At 55.2% G+C, this 23,447-nt stretch overlaps 1 protein-coding gene across 2 annotated transcripts in view; it reads right to left on the bottom strand.

The window, feature by feature from the left end:
* Positions 1-1,073: 1,073 nt before the first annotated feature.
* The window catches only part of LOC144611437 (chromobox protein homolog 7-like), a 28,004-nt gene continuing 5,630 nt past the window's right edge, over positions 1,074-23,447 (bottom strand). The window contains exons 2-6 of one of the 2 annotated variants that reach the window (XM_078430524.1): positions 20,973-21,016; positions 17,017-17,082; positions 4,860-4,926; positions 2,921-3,257; positions 1,074-1,808 (exon numbers count right to left, since the gene is read on the bottom strand). In XM_078430524.1, coding sequence (XP_078286650.1) covers positions 1,639-1,808; positions 2,921-3,257; positions 4,860-4,926; positions 17,017-17,082; positions 20,973-21,016 — 684 coding nt within the window. In that variant the 3' untranslated portion in view covers positions 1,074-1,638. The remainder of the gene's footprint in view (positions 1,809-2,920; positions 3,258-4,859; positions 4,927-17,016; positions 17,083-20,972; positions 21,017-23,447) is intronic. The other variant, XM_078430525.1, reaches the window with a different exon arrangement.

The raw sequence follows: 23,447 nt of genomic DNA on the forward strand, positions 1-23,447 counted from the left end.
GATGGGAGGGGAGGGGAGAGAGAGAGGGAGGGTAGGGAGCGAGAGAGGGGAGGGGAGAGGGACAGAGGGGGGGAGGGAGAGGTGGAGGTTTGAGCGTTGGTGCCTCAGGGAGTGTCAGAGGTCCAGCCCTGGGCAGCGTGTGACTGGTGTGTTACATCCCCAGAGGGGGCTGAGATGGGGGGGGAGTGTGGGATGGTTCAGGGGTAGAGTTGGACCATGGATGGGGTTGGGGGTTGAGGGTGGGGAGAGGGTAAACTCCCTGGCAAAAGGCACGCAGCAAGAACAGGTTCGCTCTAAGACCCCGCAAACTTCTTCGAGAGAGAGAGTGGTGACAGGATGAGACTGCCCCAGTGTCCGACACGCACACAGAAGAGTTGCCCGCCCTGCACCCCCATCCCCTACCCCCCCTTCCCCACCCCCCCCCCCTTCGCCACCCCTCGCCTACCTGCCCACCGCGCCCTCTTGTAAAGACAATGCAGTCTAGGGTTGTCAACTGTCCCGTATGTTGGGCTAAATTGGTTTGTCCCGTACGGGACCGCCCTTGTCCCATAAGGGACCGCCCTTGTCCCATATTAGGCCCGGGGGGGGGGGGGGGGGTGGGAGACGCTGTAGGCCCGGACGCTGTAGGCCCGGACGCTGTAGGCCCGGACGCTGTAGGCCCGGACGCTGTAGGCCCGGACGCAGTAGGCCCAGACGCAGTAGGCCCGGACGCTGTAGGCCCGGACAGTCTAGGTCCGGAGGCCCGGGCGCCGCCTAACGGAGGTTGCGTAGCAACCCGCCTCCCAGCCCGGGCGGCCGCCTTGTCCCGTATTTGGGAGTGAGGAAGTTGGCGACCCCTAACAAAATCGGATGTTCTTTGGAACTCAAGTGCAAGAGTTGGACCCAGCCAGCAGCCTGGCGTCCGACCCCTGACCCTCCCGCTCAACCCTCGACTTCCTGCGCTCCCCTCTGACCCCACATTGCCCCTGGACCGACCCCTTGCTCTCCCACCTCCGCCCCGCCACCCACCGCTCCCCAAACTCACGCCCATCCCCCGCAAATCCACACCGCCCCCCCCCTTCTCTCTACCTCTACGACCGACCACCCCCCCCCAGCTTCTTCAAACCAACAATACTTCTTCCCCCCCCCCTTTCGAGGGAGGGAGGGGAAGGAGGGAGAGGGAGGGGAAGGAGGTGGAAGGGTGTGCAGGGGCCAGGAACTCATGGGTCGTCACCCATTCCCAAGACCATCCAGGGGTGACCGTGTGCATCTCCTGACTCCCCCTCTCTCCGGAAGCCCCATCCGGAGGGGGGTGGGGTGGTGGGAGAACGTTCCCTGTGGAAAACAACCCCCCCCCCCCGTCGCCAGGCAGCTTGGGAGCCGGGAAACATTGGCGTCCGATCCCTGCCGCGTCTCAACAAGTCTCCTGGACGGACGCCCGACCCTTGGGCCTAATCGCAAAGGCCGAGACGTTTGGCCGCTGCCTACGGTGGCCGCGCCGCGGGCCTCAGTCGCGGTGAGGGAACGGACCGAAGGCGCCAAACCGCGGGCGGAACCCTCGCCCAGGGAACGCGGACGAGGGGACTCCAGACGGACGGACAGGAAGCGCGGGGCAAACGTGGGGGGGAGTGTTCCTTCCGTTTCCTTCCCCCGTCGAGGTTAGAAACTCAAGCTGCGATCCCTGAAAAATCCTTCGGCCACCAGCGCCTCGCGGAAGGTGACGGTGAGGGAGTTGGCCGTGACGTCCGTCACCGTGATGTCCTCCAGCGGGGAGGACGGGTGCCATCCGGCGGCAATGGCCGCGGCGCTCCTGCCGGGAGAGGTGGTACCTGTCGATGGAACCAGAGAGAGAGAGAGAGAGAGAGAGAGTAAACGTCTTCACCCAGAGAGTTGTGAACCTGTGGAATTCTCCGCCGCGGAGGGCAGCGGAGGCCGATTCACCGGATGTTTTCAAGAGAGAGTTCGATAGAGCTCTCGGGGCTAACGGACTCAAGGGATTTGGGGAGAAGGCAGGAACGGGCTACTGATTCTGGGTGATTCTGGCAGCGGTAGAGTTGCTGCCTTACAGCGAATGCAGCGCCGGAGACTCAGGTTCGATCCCGACTACGGGCGCCGTCTGTACGGAGTTTGTACGTTCTCCCCGTGACCTGCGTTAGTTTTCTCCGAGATCTTCGGTTTCCTCCCACACTCCAAAGACGTGCAGGTTTGTAGGTTAATTGACAGGGTAAAATGCAAAAATTGTCCCTAGTGGGTGTAGGATAGTGTTAATGTGCGGGGATCGCTGGGCGGCGCGGACACGGGGGGCCGAAGGGCCTGTTTCCGCGCTGTATCTCTAAATCTAAAAAATCATATTGAATGGCGGTGCTGGCTCGAAGGGCCGAATGGCCTCCTCCTGCACCTAGTTTCTAGCTTTCTAAGAAGGAACAGTACATGGTTAACAGCAAAGATAGGCGGCCAAACGCAACCGTGACGACCCAAACATCACCAAAGAATAAGAGGGTGGGGATCGGGGTTTGGGGTGGGGGGAAGGGGGACAGGAAGCGGAGAGAGGGAGGGGGGAAGGGGGAGAGGGAGGGGGGGAGTGGAGAGGGAGGGGGGAGAGGGAGGGGGGAGAGGGAGGGGGGAGAGGGGGAGGGGGGGAGAGAGGGGGAGGGGGGAGGGGGAGGGGGAGAGGGAGGGGGGAGGGGGAGGGGGGAGGGGGAGAGGGAGGGGGAGACGGAGGGGGGAGAGGGAGGGGGAGAGGGGAGAGGGAGGGGGAGGGTGGAGAGGGGGAGAGGGAGGGGAAGGGGGAGAGGGAGGGGGAGTGGAGAGGGAAGGGGGAGGGAGGGGGAGAGGGGAGAGGGAGGGGGGAGAGGGAGGGGGAGGGGGGAGAGGGAGGGGGAGAGGGGAGGGAGGGAGGGAGGGAGGGGAGGACCAGCCACAGGCCGAGCTTGTCTCCCACCTTCCGTGGTGTCAGGGACGCTCTGCGTCTCGTCATCGTCGTACTCGGAGTCGGCGAAGGCTCCCCGGTCGTTGGGCCCGGTCTCCTCCTCGGAGAAGCCGCCGTCCTCGCGGGTCTGCACCACGCTGACCGCCCGCGCCAGCTTGCCCTCGGCCACCTTGAAGATCTTGTGCTTCCGAGCTAGCGGAAAGCGCAGGCGTTTGGCGGCGTCGGCGAGCTCCCGCGGGGCCGGCACCGAGCCCGGGCCGACGTCGAACCTCCGGGAGGAGAGCGAGAGGCGGACTTTGCCCTTGTCCCTCAGCTTGTTGGCGCTGCGCAGGTCCATGCCGTAGATCCGCTGGCGGCGAAACGATGCAAGTCACATCACATCACACAACCCCTCCCTTTCCCTCCATCCCCTCCCCCGTTCTCCCACCAGTCTCAGTTTAGAGACACAGCGCGGAAACGGGCCCCTTTCGGCCCACCGGGTCGGTCCGCGCCGACCAGCGATCCCCGCACACTAACACTATACTACACCCACTAGGGACAATTTTCACATTTGCCCAGCCAATTAACCTACAAACCTGCACGTCTTTGGAGTGTGGGAGGAAACCGAAGATCTCGGAGAAAACCCACGCAGTTCACGGGGAGAGCGTACAAACTCCGTACAGACGGCGCCCGTAGTCGGGATCTAACCCGGGTCTCCGACGCTGCGTTCGCTGTAAGGCGGCAACTCTACCGCTGCGCCACCGTGACCGCCTTGCTGCCAGACTACATTTTATCTCTGTACCGCTCACTCCCGACATCAGTCTGAAGAAGGGTCTCGACCCGAAACGTCATCTTCAGAGATGCCGCCTGTCCCGCTGAGTTACTCCGGCACTTTGTGTCTACCTTCGATTTAAACCGGTACCTGCAGTTCTTTCCCAGGCGGTAGAACAAACGCCCGAGGAAGGAACTCGTCCTAAAACGTCTCTGGCCCACGTTCCCCAGAGGTGTGTCGGAAGGAACTGCAGATGCTGGTTTACACCGGAGGAAGACGCAAAATGCTGGAGTAACTCTGGGGTTCGTCGGTGGCACGGCGGAGACGCAAGTCCCTGGTCGGGTCTTGAACCCGTGACTCACATGGAACTCATTGCCTCAGAAGGCTGTGGAGGCCAAGTCACTGGATATTTTACACGGCAGAGACAGATTCTTGTTCAGGGGGTTATGGGGGGAGAAGGCAGGAGAATGGGGTTGGAGAAGGAAATTCAGAGTGTCTCTGAGGATCCTTCAGTGCTTCTACTCTGGGGCTGTAGAGAGTATCCTGTCCGGCAACATCACAGTCTGGTTTGGGAACAGCTCTGCCCAGGACAGGAAGGCCCTGCAGAGAGTAGTGCGTTTGGCAGAACGCACCATGGGAACTACACTCACCCCCCTGCAGGACCTATACATCAGGAGGTGCAGATCCAGAGCCAGCAACATTATGGGGGACCCCTGCCACCCCAGCAACGGACTGTTCCAGCTGCTACGGTCAGGCAAACGCCTCCGCTGTCACGCTGTGAAAACGGAGAGGATGAGACGGAGTTTCTTCCCACAGGCCATCAGGACGGTTAACTATTATAACCCCAGAGACTACATTTTCTTTTCTGGATTAATTTAAATTTATATGCTGTAATTGTAATTCTTTTTTTGCACAATCCGCAGGCGTTGCCACTTTCATTTCACTGCACATCGTGTATGTGCACGTGACCAATAAACTTGACTTGACTTGAGAGGGGGGGATAGATCAGGCACGATTGAATGGGGCCGAGTGGCCTCATTCTGTTCCTGGGACCTGTGAGCATGACCCCCAGATCTCGCCCTGGAACATGTTCGCCCATCAGCGGGGTTATATAAGCGCTCGACCCCTCCCCCTCTTCCCCTCTACCTCCCCCCCCCCCTCCTCCCACAAGACCCCCCCCCCACAATCTCCTCCTCTCACCTGCAGTAGGAATCTCTTTGGTTTGGGCCCCCGTTTCCGGTAGCCGAGAGCCCGGTCTCTCTGCTCTCTGTCTCCGCCACGCCAGGCCCGGAGTGGAGGTTAAGGGGGGGGGGGGGGGGGGAAGGAGAGAAGAGAGGAGGAGAAGAGAAGGTAAAAAGACGTCAGTTCAGGCGAGAGTCCCCCCTCCCTTCCCGCCCGTCCAACAACCCGACCCTTCCACGACACACTTTGCTTTATTTCGAGATACGGCGCGGAAACAGGCCCTTCGGCCCACCGAGTCCGTGCCGACCGCCGATCCCTGCACGCTCGGCCCATCTGCTCGACGCCCGAGGAACTGCAGATGCTCCTTTGCGAAGAAAAGAAGCCAGAGTGCCAGAGTAACTCAGCGGGTCGGGCAGCATCCCTGGAGAACCTCCAGGGATAGGAGCCGTTTCGGGTCGGGGGGTCCTTCCTCAGACGTTAGAGACTCAGCGCGGGAACAGGCCCTTCGGCCCGCAGATTCCGCGCCGGCCAGCGATCGCCCCTGTACCATCAACACCGCCCGACACACACTGGGGACAGTCTACATTTGGTAGCTAAGCCAGTTGACCTACAAACCTGCACGTCTTTGGTGGAGTGTGGGGGAAATCCGAAGATCCGGGATAAAACCCACGCAGGTCACGGGGAGAAGGTACAAACTTCGTACAGACAGCGCCCGTGGTCAGGATCGAACTTGGGTCTCTGGCGCTGTGAGGCAGCAACTCGACCGCTGTGCCCACTAGGAGAAGGGGAGGGAAAGCTGGAAGAGGGAGCCGAGGGTGGGGCATCGCTTGGTGAGTGGTAGGTGGATACAGACGGGGTGATTGGTGATCTCCCACTCAGAGCATTTATTCACAAAATGCTGGAGTAACTCAGCAGGTCAGGCAGCATCTCAGGAGAGAAGGAATGGGTGACATTTCGGGTCGAGACCCTTCTTCAGACTCAGAGCAAGTTAGTTGTCTTGGGAAATTAATGCACAAGACCATAACGCCTGCCATTAAACCAGGCTGCTTCAGTAAAGGACCGTTACGGACGTATGATGCTAAACATACATACACAGCTGATGAAAGCAGACACAAACACACAGCACAGGAGTGTAGACACACACGGCGGTAGAGTTGCTGCCTCACAGCGCCAGAGACCCCGGTTCGATCCCGACTTCGGGCGCTGTCTGTACGGAGTTTGTACGTTCTCCCCGTGACGGTTTTCTCCGGGTGCTACGCTCTCCTCCCACACTCTAAAGGCGTGCAGGTTCGTAGGCTAACTGGCTTGGTATAAATGTGTTGGTGCTAGTGTGTGGGGGTCGCTGGTCGGAGCGGGCTCGGTGAGATTACACGCTGCGTCTCTTAACTAAACCAAGCGTGGAGGAGTCTGAAGAAGGGTCTGGACCCGAAACGTCACACGTTCCTCCTCTCCAGAGACGCTACCTGTCCCGCTGAGTTACTCCAGCATTTTGTGTCTGCCTTAAACCAAATGTGGAATGCACAGGTTTGTAGGTTAAATGGCTTCCAAGTGGAGACCCTCTGACTATCTTTGATCGGACTTTACTGGCTTTATCTTGCACGTTATTCCACTTATCCTGTATCTGTGTGCACTATCATCATATCATCATATATATACAGCCGGAAACAGGCCTTCTCGGCCCACCAAGTCCGTGCCGCCCAGCGATCCCCGCACATTAACACTATCCTACACCCACTAGGGACAATTTTTTACATTTACCCAGCCAATTAACCTACATACCTGTACGTCTTTGGAGTGTGGGAGGAAACCGAAGATCTCGGAGAAAACCCACGCAGGTCACGGGGAGAACGTACAAACTCCTTACAGTGCAGCGCCCGTAGTCAGGATCGAACCTGAGTCTCCGGCGCTGCATTCGCTGTAAAGCAGCAACTCTACCGCTGCGCCACCGTGCCGCCCACTGTGAATGTCCTGATTGTAATCATGTATTGTCTTTCCACTGACTGGATAGCACGCAACAAAAAAGCTTTTCACTGTACCTCGGTACACGTGACAGTAAACTATCTACTCGTTCAGTTAAATTGTCCCTGGTGTGTAGGATAATACTAGTGGACAGGGTGATCACGATCGGAACAGACTCGGTAGGCCTTGGGGCCTTACGGTCTCCTTGCTGGGAACCCTAAAGCAAAATCCTACACGTTCAGTTTAATTTCCACTTAAGAGTCATTGAGTGATACAGTGTGGAAACAGCCCAACTTGCCCACACCGGCCAACATGTCCCAGATACACTAGTCCCACCTGCCTGCGCTTGGTCCATATCCCTCCAAACTTGACCTATCTATGTAGTATAAGAAAATAACTGCAGATGCTGGTACAAGTCGATTTATTCACAAAATGCTGGAGTAACTCAGCAGGTCAGGCAGCATCTCGGGAGAGAAGGAATGGGTGATGTTTCGGGTCGAGACCCTTCTTCAGTCTGAAGAAGGGTCTCGACCCGAAACGTCACCCATTCCTTCTCTCCCAAGATGCTGCCTGACCTGCTGAGTTACTCCAGCATTTTGTGAATAAATTGACCTATCTATGTAACTGTCTAACTGTTTCTTAAACTTTGGGATAGTCCCAGCCTCAACTACCTCCTCTGGCAGCTTGTTCCATACACCCACCACCCTCTGTGTGAAAAAGTTACCCCTCAGATGACTATTAAATCTTTTCCCCTTCACCTTGCACCTATGTCCTCTGGTCCTCGATTCCCCTACTCTGGGCAAGAGATTCTGTGCGTCCACCCGATCTATTCCTCTCATGATTTTGTATACGTCTATAAGATCGCCCCTCATCCTCCTGCGCTCCAAGGAATAGAGACCCAGCCTGCTCAACCTCTCCCTGTAGCTCACACCCTCTAGTCCTGGCAACATCCTCGTAAATCTTTTCAGAACCTTTTCAAGCTTGACAGTATCTTTCCTTTCACAAGGTGCCCAGAACTGAACACAATATTCTAAATGCGGTCTCACCAAAGTCTTATACAACTGCAACATGACCTCCCAACTTCTACACTCAAAATGCTGACTGATGCAGACCAATGTGCCAAAGGCCTTTTTGACCTTATCTATGTTCTCATCCAAGGTATCACAAAATGTTGGAGTAACTCAGCGGGTCAGGCAGTATCTCAGGAGAGAAGGAATGGGTGACGTTTCGGGTCGAGACCCTTCTTCAGGCTGATGTCAGGGGAGGGGGCGGGACAAAGATAGGATATATTGGGAGACAGGAAGACAGTGGGAGAAGTGGGAAGGGGGAGGGGAAAGGGAGGGACAGAGGAGCTATCTGAAGTTAGAGAAGTCGATGTTCGTACCGCTGGGGTGTAAGCTGCCCAAGCGAAATATGAGATGCTGTTCCTCCAATTAGCGCTGGGCCTCACTATGACAATGGAGGAGGCCCATGACAGAAAGGTCAGACTGGGAGTGGGAGGGGTAGTTGAAGTGCTCAGCCACCGGGAGATCAGGTTGGTTAAGGCGGACTGAGCGAAGGTGTTGGGAGAAACGATCGCCGAGCCTGCGTTTGGTTCTCATCCAAGTCATTGGCGTAGATGACAAACCGTAACGGGCCCAGCACTGAACCCTGAGGCACACAACTAGTCACAGGCCTCCAGTCCGAGAAGCAACCGTCCACCATTGCCCTTTGCTTCCCTCCATGGAGCCAATGTGCTGTCTGAAGCCATTAGCATCAACCTCTTTGCAGAGAACATGGAACATGACATTTATTTAATCTGATTTACAAAGCACAACAGAAGCACCCAGTTCCTGCCTCTTCAATGGAAAGATTTTTTTTTTAAATCGCAATAAACATCAGGTCTAAAGAAGGGTCTCGGCCTGAAACATCACCTATTTTTTTTTCTCTCCAGAGATGCTGTCTGACTCGCTGAGTTACTCCAGCACCTTGTCTATCTTTAGTTTGCAGGCAGTGCTATCATAGAAACATAGAAACATAGAAAATAGGTGCAGGAGTAGGCCATTCGGCCCTTCGAGCCTGTACGCACCGCCATTCAATATGATCATGGCTGATCATCCAGTTCAGTAACCTGTACCTGCCTTCTCTCCATACCCCCTGATCCCTTTAGCCACAAGGGCCACATCTAACTCCCTCTTAAATATAGCCAATGAACTGGCCTCAACTACCTCCTGTGGCAGAGAATTCCACAGATTCACCACTCTCTGAGTTTTCTCATCTCGGTCCTAAAAGACTTCCCCCCTATCCTTAAGCTGTGACCCCTGGTTCTGGGCTTCCCCAACATCGGGAACAATCAGAATAACACCAACTGTTCAGAGCACAGCAGAACGACCTCACGTCACAAGCAAAGAAAGGTGTCTTTGCCAGCGCAAGACTAAAGGTACAGAAGAAACTCCGTGAGATGCAGGACGCGTGGTACAGCAAGAAGGCCGATGAAACCCAGGCAGTCACAATGCAGACAGTCACGACACCAAGCGTTTCCACGACGCATTGAAGGCTGTGTATGGACCCCAGTCCTCTGGCTCCTCGCCCCTCCTCAGTGCAGACGGGACCCAGTTGCTGACAGAGAAGAAGCAGATCCTGGAGAGATGGGCTTGTAGCGACCATGGAGAATGGTCTAGGTCGTCGAACCCTCGGATTGGCCAGCGAGGTCACGTGGGAATGCGACCATGGGGATTGGTCCAGGGAAGGACATCGCTGATTGGTCAGCGATGTCATGGGTGCGTTTGGCGCCCGATTTAGTTAGTTCGTCTGAGTCTTCAAGGAAGACAGTAAGTTTATATTGGTTGTCCTGCGACTTGTTGTTTTGATTCTGTATTCGTGTATTGCGGTTGCAATAAACTTCATCTACAACTACAAGTCTCGGACTCGCCATATTGGTGACCCCGACGTGATCTGGACGATCACCGACTGAGAAAAACCCGACGCCTCGTTGACGATGACTGAGCAGGGCACACTGGAGTCAAGCGCGGCGGACGTTCATCTTCCGTTATTTTGGACGTACGCACCGCAAGCTTGGTTTATCCACGCCGAGGCCCAATTCCATATAAAGAAGGTGTCGGATGATTCCACGAAGTATTTCTACCTCGTCAGCGCGCTATCGCCGGACACAACCAAGCGCGTGATGCGGTTCATAATAAATTCACCTGCGGAAGACAAGTATGAAACCATGAAGAAGGTATTACTGCGGACCTTCGGGTTAAAAAAGCATGGTGGTGCGGCAAAACTTCTGCACCTACCGGAGCTTGGAGACAAACTGCCTTCCGTCCTCATGGCCGAAATGATGGTGCTAGCCGGTGAGCATACGGATTGCCCGATGTTTGAGCAGGCATTCCGCGAAAAACTCCCCGAGGATGTCCGATTGCTGCTTACGGATTGTTCTTTTAAGGACCCCGAAGCATATGCAGCGAAAGCGGACGCGCTCATAGCGGGAAAAAACAAGGCAGGGGATTCCATCAACAAAGTCTCGACATCGGTGACCACGCCACAGCGACGGCAAGATGGCGCCACGTCTCCCGCCAATTCTCCGAAAGCCCGCCAAAAAGATCCGCACAAGCGCGGCTGGTGCTATTATCACCTACGATGGGGTAACGAATCCCGCAACTGCCGCTTGCCTTGTACCTTCGCGGGAAATGCCTCGGCCGATCGTACATAGGGGCAGTTACGATTGGCCAGAACCGGCGCCTCTATGTCCATGATCGATTCACGGACACAGAATTTTTGGTAGACACGGGAGCCATCGTCAGCATAGTGCCGCCGACCGACCTCGAAACCAGATCGGGTAAGACAGGTCCCACCCTCATCGCGGTGAACGGCAGCCCAATTCGCACTTTCGGTACACGGAAAATGTCCCTGGGTTTAGGCCTCCGCACGTACGAATGGCCATTCATCATAGCCGACGTCAAACAAGCGATCCTGGGCGCAGATTTTCTCTGGGCTTTTTCACTGGTTCCTGATGTCCGCGGTAACGACCTCCGACCTTCCGCCGAAGACGAGCACGTCGCTCCGACAATCGCCTCCTCGCTCAGCCCTACTGTCCAGGCCGTCGTCGCGGCCCCCGACTCGTATGCTGCGATTCTGGCCGAGTTCCCAGAGCTGCTCGTTCAACGTTTCGACGCACCTTCGGCTAAACACGGTGTGGTCCATCACATCCGCACCGAAGGCCCTCCCGTTTTCGCTCGGGCCAGGAGACTACCGCCAGACAAACTGGTGGTGGCAAAGGAGGAGTTCAGGAAGATGGAGGAAATGGGAATTGTCCGTCAGTCTGACAGCCCGTGGGCCTCGCCGTTACACATGGTCTCCAAGGCATCTGGGGGGTGGAGGCCATGTGGCGATTATCGGCGTCTCAATGCTGTCACCACGGCTGATCGCTACCCCATACCGCACCTACAGGACTTTTCATCTGGGCTGGAAGGTGCGGTAGTGTTTTCCAAAATCGATTTGGTGCGAGGATATCATCAGATTCCGGTGCGACCGGAGGACATACAAAAAACTGCAACTATAACTCCGTTCGGGTTGTTTGAATGGTTGCGTATGCCTTTCGGTTTAAAGAACGCGGCACAGGCTTTCCAGCGACTGATGGACTGCGTGGGCCGGGGTTTACCCTTTTTGTTTATCTATCTAGACGACATCCTGGTAGCCAGCCCCTCCGTGCTGGAACACCAGGCCCATTTGAGGACCGTGTTCCAGCGGCTCCAAGACCACGGGCTCATTATCCAACCCTCCAAATGTCAATTCGGCCTGCCTGCCCTTGATTTTCTAGGGCACAGAATTACTCCTGCCGGTGCCGCCCCTTTACCCGAGAAGGTGGAAGCCATCCGGGCCTTTCCCAGGCCCACCACTGTAAAAGGGCTGCAGGAGTTCGTCGGTATGGTTAATTTCTACCATAGATTCGTTCCGGCAGCGGCGCGAGTCCTGCGCCCGCTTTTCCAATGCCTTGCAGGGAACCCGGTAGAGTTGTTGTGGTCCCCGGCCGCAGAGTCGGCTTTTACGGCAGCTAAGGCAGCCCTGGCAGATGCCACCATGCTGGTCCATCCGAGCCCCTCCGCCCCCACGGCCCTGACGGTTGACGCCTCTGACGTGGCGGTGGGCGGGGTTCTGGAGCAGCAGGTTGGTGGCCATTGGCAGCCTTTAGCCTTTTTCAGCCGGCAACTAAATTCGGCCGAGCTGAAATATAGTGCATTTGACCGAGAGCTTCTAGCTCTCTATTTAGCTGTCCGTCATTTTAGGTATTTCCTCGAGGGCCGCCCATTTGTGGCATTTACGGACCACAAGCCATTAACATTTGCGTTTTTGAAATTGTCTGACCCATGGTCGGCCCGCCAGCAGCGGCACCTGACTGCTATCTCCGAATTTACAACAGATGTCCGTCATATCGCGGGTAAGCTCAATGCCGTTGCTGACGCCCTGTCTAGACCTGCTTTTCCCCCTATTTCGGCGGTGGACTGCGAGGTGGATCCCCAGGAGCTCGCGGAGGCGCAGCTTCTGGCGGATACCGTTTCGGCTTACCGGTCCACCACTTCGGGATTAAAGTTGGCCCAGGTGGCTTGTGGGTCGGAGGGCACGAAAGTCTGGTGCGATATTTCTCTTCCTCGTCCCAGGCCGGTAGTGCCGCCTTCCTTTCAGCGCCGAGTTTTCGATGCCATTCATGGGTTGGCGCACCCGTCCATCCGCTCCACCTCTGCCTTGGTAGCAGCGAGGTTTGTCTGGCATGGCCTGAGAAAACAGGTAGCGGGGTGGGCACGTTCCTGCGTGCCCTGTCAGACCGCTAAAGTCCAGCGCCACGTCCAGCCCCCCGTACAGGATTTCGAGGTCCCGGCCTTTCGTTTTTTTCACATCCACGTGGATTTGGTCGGACCTTTGCCTTCCTCCCGGGGCTACACCCACCTCCTCACGGTGGTGGATCGGTTCACCCGGTGGCCAGAGGCTTTCCCATTGTTTGATATCTCGTCAGCGTCTTGTGCTAGGACTTTGGCCCTCCATTGGGTAGCTCGTTTTGGGGTCCCGGCAGTTATTACCACTGACAGAGGGCCACAGTTCACTTCGTCCCTCTGGGCCGCGCTGGCGGAACTGTACGGGTCCAAGTTACAACCCACAACTGCATATCACCCCCAGGCAAATGGACTCGTAGAAAGGTTCCACCGCCAACTTAAGGCGTCCCTCAGTGCAAGGCTTGAAGGCCCGGACTGGGTGGACCAACTCCCTTGGGTTCTTTTGGGCATCCGGACTGCTCCTAAGCCAGATCTCGGTGCGTCGTCTGCAGAGCTAGTATATGGCTCGACACTTCGAGTACCCGGAGACCTTTTTTCGGACCCTTCAGCCCTGCTCCCTTCGGTCCCATCAGCGTTAGCATCTCTCCGGGAACGGGTGGGCTCCCTGGCTCCAGTGCCGACTTCACGCCATGGGTGTTCCATGGTACATGAACCGGCTGCCCTGAAAGACTGTGAGTTTGTTTTTCTGCGTAAGGATGCCCATCGCGCCCCGTTGCAGAGGGTCTATCAAGGGCCGTTCCGGGTGTTACGTAAGGGAACGGCTACTTTCACCTTAGACATGGGCGGCAAGAGCGAACTCGTCTCGGTGTCCCGGCTCAAACCTGCCCATTTGGACCCGGATCAACCAGTTTTGGTCGGTCAAACCCCTCGGAGAGGCCGACCTCCGTTAGTTCCGCCCAGTCCAGAAACCCCCGTTCTGACAGTTCCTTCAGGACCTCCCGTTTCGGCAGTTCCTCCAGAGCCCCCCGTGCCGGTAGTTCCTCCAGAACCTCTCGTTCCGGCTGTTCCACCAAGTCCGGAACCTCCGGCTCCTGTGCTTCAGGCTGTCCCTCTCCGTACTCGTTGTGGTCGCGAAATCAGGCTCCCAGCTAGGTTCCGCACCTCGGGTTCTGGGGGGGGTCATGTAGCGACCATGGAGAATGGTCTAGGTCGTCGAACCCTCGGATTGGCCAGCGAGGTCACGTGGGAATGCAACCATGGGGATTGGTCCAGGGAAGGACATCGCTGATTGGTCAGCGATGTCATGGGTGCGTTTGGCGCCCGATTTAGTTAGTTCGTCTGAGTCTTCAAGGAAGACAGTAAGTTTATATTGGTTGTCCTGCGACTTGTTGTTTTGATTCTGTATTCGTGTATTGCGGTTGCAATAAACTTCATCTACAACTACAAGTCTCGGACTCGCCATAGGCTGAACATTTCAACCAGGTCCCCTCAATCGCTCTGCAAATATCAACGACGAGGCCATCACTCGCCTACCTCAGATGGAGACCAACCAGGACCTTGACAACCTCCCGACAGAAGAAGAAGTCACAAAGGCCATCAAGCAACTTTCCTGTGGCAAAGCACCGGGATCAGATGCAATTCCTGCTGAAGTGTACAAAGCAGGAGGCCCTGTCATGATGCAGAAGCTGCCTGAACTCTTCCAGTCCATGTGGAATGAAGGGAAGGTCCCACAACAGCTGAAAGATGCCAGCATCGTCCACATCTACAAGAGGAAAGGCAACCGCCAGTCTTGCGACAATCATCGAGGCATCTCCCTCCTGTCCATAGCTGGGGAGATCTTGGCTCGCATCCCGCTCAACCGTCTCATTCAACACCTTGAGCAGGGTCTCCTTCCAGAAAGCCAGTGCGGGGCGTGGAACTGTCGACATGATATTTGCCGCACGCCAACTCCAGGAAAAATGCCAAGAGCAGCACAGCGACCTGTTCGTGACCTTCGTCGATCTGACAAAGGCCTTCGACACTGTCAGCAGAGATGGCTTGTGGAAGATAATGCAGAAGTTTGGCTGTCCCAGCAAGTTCATCACGATTGTATGGGGATCGTATAAGTATGGGGATCTTATTGAAACGTATAAGATAATTAGGGGATTGGACACATTAGAGGCAGGAAACATGTTCCCAATGTTGGGGGAGTCCAGAACAAGGGGCCACAGTTTAAGAATAAGGGGTAGGCCATTTAGAACAGAGATGAGGAAGAACTTTTTCAGTCAGAGAGTGGTGAAGGTGTGGAATTCTCTGCCTCAGAAGGCAGTGGAGGCCAGTTCGTTGGATGCTTTCAAGAGAGAGCTGGATAGAGCTCTTAAGGATAGCGGAGTGAGGGGGTATGGGGAGAAGGCAGGAACGGGGTACTGATTGAGAGTGATCAGCCATGATCGCATTGAATGGCGGTGCTGGCTCGAAGGGCTGAATGGCTTCCTCCTGCACCTATTGTCTATTGTCTATTGGCATGATGGTGAAAGTGCTGGATGATGGAGACGAGTCGGAAGCCTTTCCAGTGACAAACGGCGCGAAGCAAGGTTGTGTTCTTGCCCCTACACTCTTCAGCATGGTCTTCTCTGCCATGCTGACCGATGCCTTCCGTGACTGCCAGGATGGAATACACATCAGGTACAGGACTGACAGCAGGCTGTTCAACCTCAGGCGCCTGCAAGCTGTTACAAAGGTGAAGGAGACCATCATCAGAGATTTCTTATTTGCTGATGACTGCGGCCTCAACGCCAGCACAGAGCAGAAGATGCAGCATGAAATGGACTGCTTCTCACAGGCCTGTGACAACTTTGGTCTCTCCATTAGCACCAAAAAGTCTGAAGTTATGTACTAGCCCGCGCCTGGAAAGCCCTACCAGGAACCACACATGTTAGAGGCAGGAAACATGTTCCCAATGTTGGGGGAGTCCAGAACCAGGGGCCACAGTTTACGAATAAGGGGTAGGCCATTTAGAACTGAGATGAGGAAAAACTTTTTCACTCAGAGAGTTGTAAATCTGTGGAATTCTCTGCCCCAGAAGGCAGTGGAGGCCAATGCATTCAAGAGAGAGCTAGATAGAGCTCTTTAGGATAGCAGAGTCAGGGGGTATGGGGAGAAGGCAGGAACGGGGTACTGATTGAGAATGATCAGCCGTGATCACATTGAATGGCGGTGCTGGCTCGAAGGGCCGAATGGCCTCCTCCTGCACCTATTGTCTATTGCCTATTGTCTATCACGGTGAAAGGGCAGAATCTACAGGCAGTCGACAGCTTTACCTATCTGGGTAGTACACTCTCGCGAGTGGTGAACATTGACGCTGAGGTCAACAACAGGATTGCCAAGGCCCAGCGCTGCCTTCGGGCGACTCCGTGGGAATGTTTGGGGCAGAGAGGACTCAGCCTTACCACCAAGCTGAAGGTCTACCATGCAGTGGTACTCACCACTCTCCTCTATGCCAGTGAGACGTGGACTGTCTACAGCAGACATGCCAAACAGCTCAACCACTTTCACTTCAGCTGCCCACGCAGACTCCTTCACATCAGGTGGCAGGACAAAATTCCCGACACAGAGGTCTTGGAATGGGCCGGAATCCCCAGCGTCCTCACCCTCCTACGGAAAGCCCAAACCAGATGGGCAGGCCATGTCGTCAGAATGCCCGAGAGTCGACTGCCAAAACAGCTTCTGTATGGAGAACTGTGTCAGGGCAAGCGCTCAGTAGGAGGGCAGAAGAAACGGTTTAAGGACTGCCTCAAAGTGTCCCTCAAAGACTTGGACATCAACCTCAGCACTTGGGAGTCTCTTGCTCTGGACCGTCCAACCTGGCGTAGCAAGCTCACCACAGGAGCCCGTGCAGCAGAGAACAGACGCACTGCAGAGGCCCAGAGGAAACGCACCGCGCGCAAGGCCCGGCCTACCTCCACTTCCACTGCAGCACCCATCCACTTGTGTCCTACGTGCGGGCGTGCCTTCCGGGCCCGGATTGGCCTCACCAGTCACTTCCGGACCCACAGTCACCAATCCTCCAACTGAAAGTGAAGTCATGGTCATCTTCCAACCCGAAGGACGAGCAACAACAATTGGCTTCTGCACATTGTCCCCAGTGTGTGGGTTAGAACTAGTGTGCGGGGATTGCTGGTCGGCGCGGACTCGGTGGGCCGAAGGGCCTGTTTCCATGCTGTATCTCTAAACACAACACACGCGCAAAGGCACACAGACACACGCGCACAGACACACGCGCAGACACACGTGCAGAGACACACGCGCGCACACACGCGCGCACACACACGCAAACACACGCACGCACACGCACACGCACACACGCACACACACATGCACACACACACGCACACACACACGCACACATAGCTTTACTCATTGGGGCCAGTGCCCTAACACACACCCAACCAGCAACGAGTGGGATAAAGTTTTAAACCCTCCCTTACTTTTCTTCATAAGCCATGAGCAGTCTCGGGTCCAGAATGTGCTCTTCAGGTTCCCACGTACTGTACCTGTGGGACACAGACAGAGAGGTCAGGTACCCACTTGCGGGTCTTGCCTTCCGCGGCAGAGGGTTGCCTCCCGGCAGGCCGTGGCTTGTTGCCGCGGCAACGAGAACGGGCCCTGGCGAGGCTTCCGCCGAGCCCCGGTCTCTACTCACCCCTTGCACCGGAGAGGAGGTGGACAGGCCAAGGGGCGGTAAGGGGACCTGTGGCGGGAAGCAGGCCTAGGCCTCGACAGTGGAGAGGGCCGCTGTAGGCCCTGCAGCAGCCTGGGGCCCGACGGGGGAGAGGGAGCCTGCAGGCCCCTTCAGCAGCCTGGGGCCTGCAGGTGAAGGAGAACGTGATGACGCTCTCAATGAAGGAGCAGTAAAACGTTACGAGGATGTCCTTGCCGACCCCAAAAGTGTTAAGCTTCCTCGGGAGATACTGCCGCCAATGATCAATAAACCACTGAACCATTGACATTTTGGACTACAAGATCCAGCAGTTTCTCGATCTGTTGTGTTTTTAGGTTTTTATAGTTACAGCATGGAAACAGGCCCTTCGGCCCACCGAGTCCATGCTGACCAGCGATCACCCGTTCACACTAGTTCTATGGAAAACAAAGTTCTGGAGTAACTCAGCGGGTCAGGCAGCATCTCTGGAGAACATGGATGGGTGACGTTTTAAATCAGGGCGTTAAAGAGTCTGAAGAAGGGTCCTGACCCAGAACATCACTTCTCCATGTTCTCCAGAGATGCTGCCTGGCCCACTGAGTTACTCCAGTACTCTGTGTCTTTTTCTTGTTTTGTAAATTGACATCTGCAGTTCCTTGCGTTCACACCAGATCTACGCTACCCCGCTTTCTCATCCGCTCCCTTAACCTACAAACCTGCAGGGTCTTTGACGCGTGGGAGGAAACCGGAGCACCCGGAGAGAACCCACGCAGGTCACGGGGAGAACGTGCAAGCTCCGTGCTGGGCAGCACCTGTGGTCGGAATCGAACCCGGGTCTCCGGCGCTGTGAGGCAGCGACTCTACCGCTGCGCCACCGTGCCGCCGTTGCGATGGACAGCGTTAGTTCTGGTGACCATCCATCAGTTTCGCAGCCACCGACGCTGGATTTCTTATTCCATTAATTATTCAACAAATTAAATTTAATATTCCCCAGCTGGACGTGGGATTCGAACTCACATTTCTCGGCCACTATTTCGCATCTCCAGTCTCCTAACCACCGGACCGCGGAAGGTGACTTGCCAATCAAATTCTGTCCTGGGCTCAACACCTCCGCTCAGTCCGTCTCAACCAACCTGATCTCCCGGTGGCTCAGCACTTCAACTCCCCCTCCCACTCCCGCACTGACCTTTCTGTCCTGGGCCTCCTCCATTGTCAGAGTGAGGCCCACCGCAAATTGGAGGAACGGCACCTCATATTTCGCTTGGGCAGCTCACACCCCACCGGTATGAACATTGACCTCTAACTTCAGATAGTTTCTCTGTCCCTCTCTTCCCCTCCCCCTTCCCAGTTCTCCCACTAGTCTTCCCGTCTCCGACTACATCCTATCTTTGTCCCGCCCCCTCCCCCTCCCCTGACATCAGTCTGAAGAAGGGTCTTGACCCGAAACGTCACCCATTCCTTCTCTCCAGAGATGCTGCCTGACCTGCTGAGTTACTCCAGCATTTTAGACAATAGACAATTGACAATAGGTACAGGAGTAGGCCATTCGCCCTTCGAGCCAGCACCACGATTCAATTGATCATGGCTGATCGTTCTCAATCAGTGCCCCGTTCCTGCCTTCTCCCCATACCCTCTGACTCCGCTATCCTTAAGAGCTCTATCTAGCTCTCTCTTGAATGCATTCAGAGAATTGGCCTCCACTGCCTTCTGAGGCAGAGAATTCCACAGATTCACAACTCTCTGACTGAAAAAGTTTTTCCTCATCTCAGTTCTAAATGGCCTTACCCCTTATTCTTAAACTGTGGCCCCTGGTTCTGGACTCCCCCAACACCGGGAACATGTTTCCTGCCTCTAACGTGTCCAACCCCTTAATAATCTTATACGTTTCGATAAGATCCCCTCTCATCCTTCTAAATTCCAGTGTGTACAAAGCCCAGTCGCTCCAGTCTTTCAACATTTTGTGCCTACCTTCGGTTTAACACATCATCTGCAGTTTTATTCCTCGACACATCTTGCAAATCAAGTAAATCAGTAGCCCTGTTACTGGTGGACAGACGTGGTCACCTGTTTGTGGTCTCACCAGAAGATCCGTCCTTCAGGAATGTTGTCTCCACCACTGACCCTCTCCGTAAATTTGGCATGTAGTCGACAGAAAACCTAAGCCCCCCCTCCACCTCCCCAATGAGCCCCCCAAATCAACCACCGGATAGGAGGGACAGAAGCCTGAAGTGTCCATACCACCAGGTCCAGGACACAGCTACTTTGCGGCAACCATCACCAAACCACCTGTCAACCCAACATGGAGGTAGAGCTGCTGCTGCCTCACAGCGCCAGAGACCCCGGTTCGATCCCGACTACGGGCGCTGCCTGCACGGAGTTTGTACGTTCTCCCCCGTGGGTTTTCCCCGGGCGCTCCGGTTTCCTCCCGCACTCCAAAGACGTGCGGGCGTGTAGGTTGATCGGCTGCGGCAAAAATCGTAAATCGTCTCTGGGTGTGCGGGCTAGTGGTGGTATGTGGGGCGATCGTGTGTCGGAGCCTACTCGGTGGGCCGAGGGGCCTGTTTGTGCGCTGTATCTCCACGCTAAATGTGCAGGTTTGTAGGTTAATGGGCTCATGTAAAATGGCCCTGATGTGTAGGATAGAACTAGTGTGAACAGGCGATCGCTGGTCGGTGGGCCGAAGGGCCTGTTTCCACGCTGTATCTCTAAACTAAACTTAACCCTACTCCTACCACAACAACAGATCACCCTCTTACACTACCAGGGACTTGTTTTTTATTTTTTCAATTATGTTTTTGCACTGAGATTGCCTGGTTTATTTCGGCAGCCATCTTTTTTTCAGAGACGTTTGAATATAATTTAACCATCTTTTTTTTTTTTCTCTCTCGAGTGCTCGCACGTCTCTCGTGCCCGCGATACTGCGGAAAGGTTACCCGGACCGCACCGCAACTCACGGACACGACAATGAACTCGAAAGGACGCAAAGTGATTTCTTGATTAGCACGGGTGTCGGTGGTTGTGGGGGGAAGAAAGGAGAATGGGGTTGGGAGGGGGAAATAAACCAGCCATGATTGTATCAAAGACAGATTACAAAAAGCTGGAGTAACTCAGCGGGACGGGCAGCATCTCTGGAGAGAAGGAATGGGTGACCTTTAGGCCGAGACCCTTCTTCAGACTGGTCAGGGATAACGGAAACGAGAGACATAGACGGTGATGTGGAGAGATAAAGAACAATGAATGAAAGATACGCAAAAAAGTAACGACGATAAAGGAAACGGGCCGTTGTAGTAGACTCGATGGGCCGAATGGCCTAATTCTACTCCTATTCCTTATGACCTGATGAAGCGCTGGCTGGAGTAACTCAGCGGGTCAGGCGGCATCTCTGGAGAACGTGACGTTTTGGGGACCCTTCTTCAGACCGATTATGATGGTGGGGGAGGGGGGGGGGGGGGGGAGATAGACAGAACGGAGGTGCAGCAGGACAAGCCTGGTTAAGTGATAGGTGGATACAGGTGAGATGGAGGAGGGGGGGGTGGGGATAGGTGATGTTTCTAGCCGAGACCCTTCTTCGGACGATAACGTAGACGGTTGACGGGATGGGAGCTGAATGAGGGACAGAATGTACGGGGGGGTGGTGGGCGGGCGTGGCGGGGGGGGGGGGGGCGTGGTGGGGGGAGGGCGTGGCGGGGGGGGGCGAGGTGGGGGGGAGGGCATGGCGGGGGGAAGGGCGAGCGAGCGACTTACTTTGGTGGCCACCCTTTCCATTTCACAAGGTATTCCACTCTGCCCTTTAAACAAGAACAGAAGACACCATCGTCAAAGATGTAATTAGAGCCGCCCTTGGCAATCAATACCCGCCCGGAACATGACCTTGCCGAGCCGAGCCACCTATCGCCCTGGGCGGCGCGGTGGCGCAGCGGTACTACGCCGGAGACCCGGGTTCCATCCTGAGCCCCGTCCTGAGTCACTGCACTTAGTAGCTCCTTCAGTGACAGACTCCTTCACCCCAAGTGCGTGAAGGAGAGATATAGGAGGTCCTTCCTTCTCGCTGCTGTGAGACTGCACAACCAGCACTGCTCCCAGCAGAAGAGTCAACAATAACAGCTAAGGACGCACACAAAACTGATGACAATTTATCCTTGTCTTTACATTTATTTATAACTAGACCCGTTGGGCCCAAACCTCTCCTGCATTGATGCAGCACCCTGTCCTCCCCCTCCCCTCTCTCCTCAACCCCCCCCCCTCTCCCCCACTCCCCCCTCCCTCCCTCCTCCCGTCCCCCTCCCCTCCTTTTAAACTTTAAAATGTGAATAACTTTAAAAATATAAGACCAATTTCAATAAAACTACTTGCATTATGACAATGGTGACAATGGTGAGTAAGGTGGGCCTAAAATTGTCACGCTATTGTGCACCGTTTTGGCTGAAGTTCAGTCACAAACAAGATAACAAACGAGAGTTTTAGTATATAGATAGATGAATGATCTCTTGCTATCTACTTTGCTGCTGTAACACTAAATCTCCCCGGTGTGGGACGAATAAAGGAATATATTAACATGGGAGGGAACAGGAGCAGCCGGTGATAGCCCACGCAGGACACAGAGAGACCACGTGCACACTCCACACAGACAGCACCCAAGGCCAGGAACCAACCCGGGTCTTTTACGCTGTGAGGCAGCAACTCCGCCGCTGCGCCCTTCTTGAGAATCGGAAAGGTTGACAGGCAGCTGGGAAACGGGGCTGGTCCCGATTGCTCTCACAGTGACCGAGACAAAATGCTGGAGCAACTCAGCGGGACGGGCAGCAACTCTGGAGAGAAGGAATGGCTGACGTTTCGGCGCGAGACCCTTCTTCAGAGTGAAGATGCTGGAATTTAGAATAGGCTTGTATACACTGGAATTTAGAAGGATGAGAGGGGATCTTATCGAAACGTATAAGATTATTAGGGGGTTGGACACGTTAGAGGCAGGAAACATGTTCCCAATGTTGGGGGAGTCCAGAACAAGGGGCCACAGTTTAAGAATAAGGGGTAGGCCATTTAGAACTGAGATGAGGAAAAAAATATTCAGTCAAAGAGTTGTGAATCTGTGGAATTCTCTGCCTCAGAAGGCAGTGGACGCCAGTTGTCTGAATGCATTCAAGAGAGAGCTGGATAGAGCTCTTAAGGATAGCGGAGTCAGGGGGTGTGGGGAGAAGGCAGGAACGGGGTACTGATTGAGAATGATCAGCCGTGATCACATTGAATGGCGATGCTGGCTCGAAGGGCCGAATGGCCTCCTCCTGCACCTATTGTCTATTGTCTGTCCCCCGCTGAGTTACTCCAGCATTTTCGATGGGCCAAATGGTCCCCACGTTCTCGCTCTAACGACTCCACCCTTCCACCTGACCACTGGGTCCCCACACACTGTGCAAGGGCCCCCCTCTCTCATGCACTCCTCCCGCTCCACAGCTCAGTCAGGTGGGCACGGTGGCGCAGCGGTAGAGTTGCTGCCTCACGGCGCCAGAGACCCGGGTTCCATCCTGACCTCGAGTGCTGCCAATGTGGAGTTTGCACGCTCTCCCTGAGACCGCATCTCCCAAAAACGGGTGGGGGGTTTGTAGATTAATTGGCCCTTTGTAAATTGCCCGCTAGTGCGATAGAGGATGACGGGTAGAATCTGGGTGGGAGCTGAGAATAAGGCAGAAAAAAACTGCAGATGCTGGTTTAAGCCGAAGATAAGACACAAAATGCTGGAGTAACTCAGCGGGTCAGGCAGCGTCTTCAGTCTGACGAAGGGTCTCGACCCGAAACGTCACCCATTCCTTCTCTCCAAAGATGCTGCCTGTCCCGCTGAGTTACTCCAGCATTTTGTGTCCATTAGATTAGTGTAGGATTAGCACAAGGGGTGATTGATGGCCAGTGTGGACTCAGTGGGCCGAATGGCCCGTTCCCATGCTGCATCTCTTCATCGGGTAACAGGAGGAACACGAGGGGCAACTTTTTCGTTCACACAAAGGGCGGCAGGTGTATGGAACGAGCTGCCGGAGGAGGGAGTCGAGGCAGGGACTATCGCAATGTTTGAGAAACATTTGGACAGGTAGCCCGATAGAGTGGGAGAGTCCAGGACCAGAGACCATAGCCTCAGAATAAAAGGACGTACCGATAGAAATCTTGTCCACAAGAATGATCCCAGGAATGAGTTTGTTAACCTACGACGAGCGTTTGTCAGCACTGGGCCTG

Source organism: Rhinoraja longicauda, chromosome 40 (assembly GCF_053455715.1).
Source record: "Rhinoraja longicauda isolate Sanriku21f chromosome 40, sRhiLon1.1, whole genome shotgun sequence".
In the NCBI taxonomy this organism is placed as follows: domain Eukaryota; kingdom Metazoa; phylum Chordata; class Chondrichthyes; order Rajiformes; family Arhynchobatidae; genus Rhinoraja; species Rhinoraja longicauda.